The following is a 4,920-nucleotide window of genomic DNA, read 5'->3' as shown; positions in this document are numbered from 1 at the left end:
GACAGAAAGACACAACCAAGCTTTCATGGCTCTTGAGGGACAGGTCATATCTAAAAGATTACATGCCCATATTAGAGAGAAAGCAGGTCACTGGTTCGCAACAACCACTCCAATCATTGGGAAAGGAATCATGTTTGCTGTGAAGGAAGGCCGTGTAACCACTGGCGTTTCCAGCATAGCCACAGATGACAGCAGAAAGATTGCCTCTGTTCTGAACAGTGCTCACTACCTGGAGAAAATGCACTACAGCATCGAGGGGAAGGACACCCATTACTTTGTCAAGATAGGCTCGGCTGACGGCGACCTTGTCACCCTTGCAATGACCAGCGGGCGGAAGGTCCTGGAGAGTGGAGTCAACGTCACCGTCTCCCAGCCTACTCTCCTCATCAACGGGAGGACTCGAAGGTTTACAAATATTGAGTTTCAGTATTCCACCCTGCTGATCAACATCCGCTATGGACTGACCCCCGATACGCTGGACGAGGAGAAGGCAAGAGTGCTGGACCAGGCTCGGCAGCGAGCCCTGGGATCCGCCTGGGCCAAAGAGCAGCAGAAGGCACGGGATGGCCGAGAGGGCAGCCGTGTATGGACAGATGGAGAGAAGCAGCAGCTTCTGAACACAGGAAGGGTTCAAGGTTACGAGGGATATTATGTCCTGCCCGTGGAGCAGTACCCAGAGCTAGCAGACAGTAGCAGCAACATCCAGTTTTTAAGACAGAATGAAATGGGAAAGAGGTAACAAATTAACCTGCTGTCATCCTTTGCTGGATGAATCAGTAGTCATAACTGTTATCTCCTCTCCTAAGGAGATGAAGACCTAAATGGGGGCACTAGGCTGAGCTACTTCGGGATAGTAAGTGGCAAAAAAGCTCATATTTTTTGAGTTAAATGCTACTGTTCAAGTGATTCAAAACCACATCCTGAAGTGGACTAAAGCCAGACTGAAAACTCTAACCATACAAATTAAAAAGTACCCCTGAAATATTACCCACTTGTTCTGGGTCTAAAGAAAAAACAAAAAGAAGGCCTCGTGTTGTATTACCTCACTCCATTCACACGTGAGCAAACTAAGAAATCCAAGTGGGCCACTTTCACTAACCAGCTGATGAAACACAGATGATTCAGACTGTTTGTTTGATAAATATCCAGGAGGTTTTCATTTAAAGCAAAATACAGGTGCATTTAAAACATGACTTTGGGGTGATTTGTGTGTAGCAACTGGAGGACAATGAGAATGCAAGTGAGAAAGCACTGGAAATAGTAAAGAAAAATATATTTAAAAGTAACAAAACCACACTTGCACTCTGACCCTCCACTTGTCTGGCCTAAAGCTTAACTTATTCAAAGAGGGCAGAGTGTAAAGTTACATTCAAAATGGTGGCTATAAATCACTACAAATAAATTTCATACTCTGTTTGTCTTTGAAGATTTCCATTGTGGACAGTATAACACAGTTACAGGGTGTAGTCTGTTTAGATTCAGTAGTTTGTTGGTATCAGTTCCAGTAGAGCTGTGGGCATTGTGTTACACTATTGCAAATGGGCACCACGTCAGATCACCCTGTACATACATCAGCCAGAAGGCACAATCACTGTTTCAGATTTAAAAATTATTAGTGTGTTTGTTTGGTCGAGAAACTGAGACAATCACATTACAGTCACCACAGAAAAAGAAAAAAAAAATAAAGAAAAAAATCTAATAAGAACTTTGGTACAAGAACTTTTTTGTAATATACATGTATGACTTGTTCATTGAGTTTTTATATTAATTTTAATTTGCTGCTAAGCAAAGACTAGAGACAGGCAAAGATAATTTATGGCAAAGTGTTTAAATTGTTTATACATAAATAAAGTCTCTAAAACTCCTGTGAATTACTTGCCTTCCATTGTGAAATCTTTTAAAAATGAAAAAACCTTAGTTTCTCACTGTCACATAATGCACACAGCATCTTTTAAGTCAACACAGGTTGCTGTTGTTAGACCATGGATTCTGCAGAGGGCTGGACTTTGGTCTCTGGGTAAGCAAAGTCCTACATACACATCATCCAAAACTCCGCTTAGAACACAGCAGGAAATTGGTAAATGCTTTAGAAATTCCCTCTCTGCACCTCCAGCAAGCATCAAACTGCCATTTTTCAGTCCTGGAATTAGTTTAATTGCACTAAAGTAACATCCAGGCAGTTTGAAAATGCAGTAATATAATATTAAATGGAACATGGAGGGCTGTGCTGTGAGCCAGGAAGTCTCCCCGAAATCTGTCTTCTTTGGGAGATTGCTTATTTCTACCACATTTAAAAACTGGAGGTAAGATCAAAGACCCTCTCCTAAGCAGTCACTCCTGGTGATGTTAAAAGGGAACCATCCATCATTCAGAGCCCTGCTACTTTTATCTCATTTAAGTATATGGCTTGGGAGCTCTACTTAATTTTGAGAACAGTTTTGCTTTTGGGGTTACAAATGAGTTTTTAATGATTCATGATATTGACAGAGATGCTAGAGTTGATTAGGGGCATTAATTCACTCCAAGGTATTTTTAAAGCACAGAAGTTCAGTGGCTGACTCAAAGCATCTCATTCTTGTTGTGCAACAGCAGCCCTCCCTTTCTGACCAGAGTCTCACACCTGTGTTGTCCTTTCAGCAAGTAAACTATAGCATGTCCAGTTACTTAGAAAACCCTTGTGTGGCCAATCAAAGAGATTGGAAGAATTACTGTATTTTGTAATTATGACTAAAAGCTAGATGCTCTCGTGTCTGGAAAAAGCTGACTTTTAGGAGCTCTACTTAAGAGCTTTTCACTTACCAAATGGGGTAGATAACTGGACTGTTGTGGCTATCGCCAAACACTGCCTCCTCTCCTGTGGTCCCATCTGAGTTTCTCCTGTTTACTGAGGTATCTTTTTCTCCCTTTTCCTTTCTGTAACACTCCCTTTCCTCACTCCCCTCACGCTGGTTTCTTCTGTTCCTCTCTAAGCTCTTGCTTTTCCTCTCTCCTCCTTCCTATGCTTTTCTGTCTGGAATAGGTGATTAACCTAAAGCAATACCAAGGAGACCTGAACAGGGATCCTTCTTACAGGAGATGACTTGAACAGTGACATTGTGGCTGTGTCCCCAACAATGTTTTGACTAGGACAGGACAATGGCAGCTGTGTAAGGACTTGGCCTTCCTTGCTATGGGAAAGCACAGAGCCCATGGCCAGCCCAAGAGCTAGGAACATAGGTTTGCCCTTCTACCTCACTCAGCATAAGCTTAGATGTCTGCAGAGTGAACACAAATCCAAGGACAGGCTTCTGAAGCTAAAACCAGATTGAGAATCAGCATTAGAGTATGTTTCCTTTTTTCCTATTGGATTGTTTTGACTGAAGGAATTTCGTATTTATAACCTTGCATTTCAGCTTGAACAAACTGGTTTGCTTCCGGACTTAAGCCAAAGCCTGGGACTTGGCTGGTGGCCTAGGCACACCCTGCTCTTCCCCACCACTGGTGTTTTGCCTCTTGAGTTTGCACTCCAGGGCATTTTGGCCACATGATGGCAGTTCTGCCCACAAGATGCTCAGAGGTACCAGCTTGGCCGCCTTGCACTTCCTTGCCCACATATGGACTCAAAATGCTCCCATGGGAACAAATGTGGGGAAGGAAGCTTTTTCTTTTTTTTCCCCTTTCTACCTGGAGTGCAAGGGCTGGCACAGGAGCACATGCTGGGCTCTGTGAACACACAGAGCCAGTCTGAAATCTGCATGGGGGCCCTGCTCTGGTGATGTTAGTTTTCACCTCTCAGCCTTTGGATTATATAGCCTCTCAGGAGTTTCCTGCCAGAAATCAATGTGCCAACAGATTCTGCCTCTGTGGTATTACCCTGTAAGTCCATAACCTTCAAGTAGCTCAGGCTCATCACTGCTATAATAACAAGAGCTAGATACCTCTCGTCTGCACTGGGCATGGCCATAGCACCTCCTCCTAAGGCTCTGTCATGTTTCTTGCTCAGGAGTTTCCTGCGCATCAGCCTTCCCCAAGAAAGCCACATCAGAACCGAGTGTCATTGGATAATCTGCATCAACTACTTTGTGCTATAATTTCTGACAGGTTGAGCCTTTTGCTGACAGGCTTGCAAACGCTTCTAAAGCAGTTGGTGCTCATTGAACATGGGGATATATGTGTTCAACATTCAGCTTTGACCTTACAGCCCTAGGAAACTCACAGAATCATCATGGTTGGAAAGGACCTCCGAGATCACCAAGTGCAACCATCAACACAAAAAAACCCAAACCAAACACAAGCAACCACACACACTCCACCAAAAAACACCCACCAAGTGCAAGGGCAATGCACTCACAGAAGAGTTTGAGAGAGGGTCATCATCTGCCATGGTACAGTTGCTGAGGCAGCTGCAAAAGACATTTTACTTGCCAGATCTCTGAATTAGCAGAGAGAACTTACAGCCTTACAGTCACTTTTTACAGCCATGGTGCTGGTGCCATGGGCCAGAGGCTGTCACCAAAGGCTCCTGCTGTTGGTAGGTACCAGTATATACCAATATACATTATATGCTGTAACTGCTTGTTTAGGTCCATAATGTTGAAACATCTCTGTCTCCCTTGCCATTATGTCTGCCATCTCCTTAGCTGAAAAGTGCAATGCTTGACTATAACCAAGAGCTCTAGAAAGTCAGATATTACTGCCAGTGTCAAAGCCCAAACTCCCCTGTGCAGATAAAGCCTTTTCTGTTTCTGAATAACCCAAAGCAGCAGTGCTGGACAAATCTGGAGTCACAGTCACAAACTTTTGAGTGTCTAGCAACACCTGACACGTGAGCCATCCCCTGAGCTACTGGGAAGAGCAAGAGGTATTTAACAAGCCACTGAGACTGGGTCACACAACAGTCACCACAGCTTGCTTTGCAGTGCCCTCCCAGCTGGATCCCTT

The 4,920-nt window shown here is 43.9% G+C and overlaps 1 protein-coding gene across 1 annotated transcript in view; it reads left to right on the top strand.

The window, feature by feature from the left end:
• Positions 1 to 1,871, top strand: part of TENM2 (teneurin transmembrane protein 2) — a 468,850-nt gene extending 466,979 nt beyond the window's left edge. Inside the window, exon 29 of the mRNA XM_010001945.1 lies at positions 1 to 1,871. This exon is cut by the window's left edge and continues 2 nt beyond it. Coding sequence (XP_010000247.1) covers positions 1 to 739 — 739 coding nt within the window. The 3' untranslated portion in view covers positions 740 to 1,871.
• Positions 1,872 to 4,920: the final 3,049 nt, after the last annotated feature.

This window comes from Chaetura pelagica, unplaced genomic scaffold, assembly GCF_000747805.2.
Source record: "Chaetura pelagica isolate M959 unplaced genomic scaffold, ChaPel_1.0 scaffold356, whole genome shotgun sequence".
In the NCBI taxonomy this organism is placed as follows: domain Eukaryota; kingdom Metazoa; phylum Chordata; class Aves; order Apodiformes; family Apodidae; genus Chaetura; species Chaetura pelagica.
Note: the sequence above shows the minus strand (reverse complement) of the source record. Positions and strands in the feature narration are given on the sequence as shown.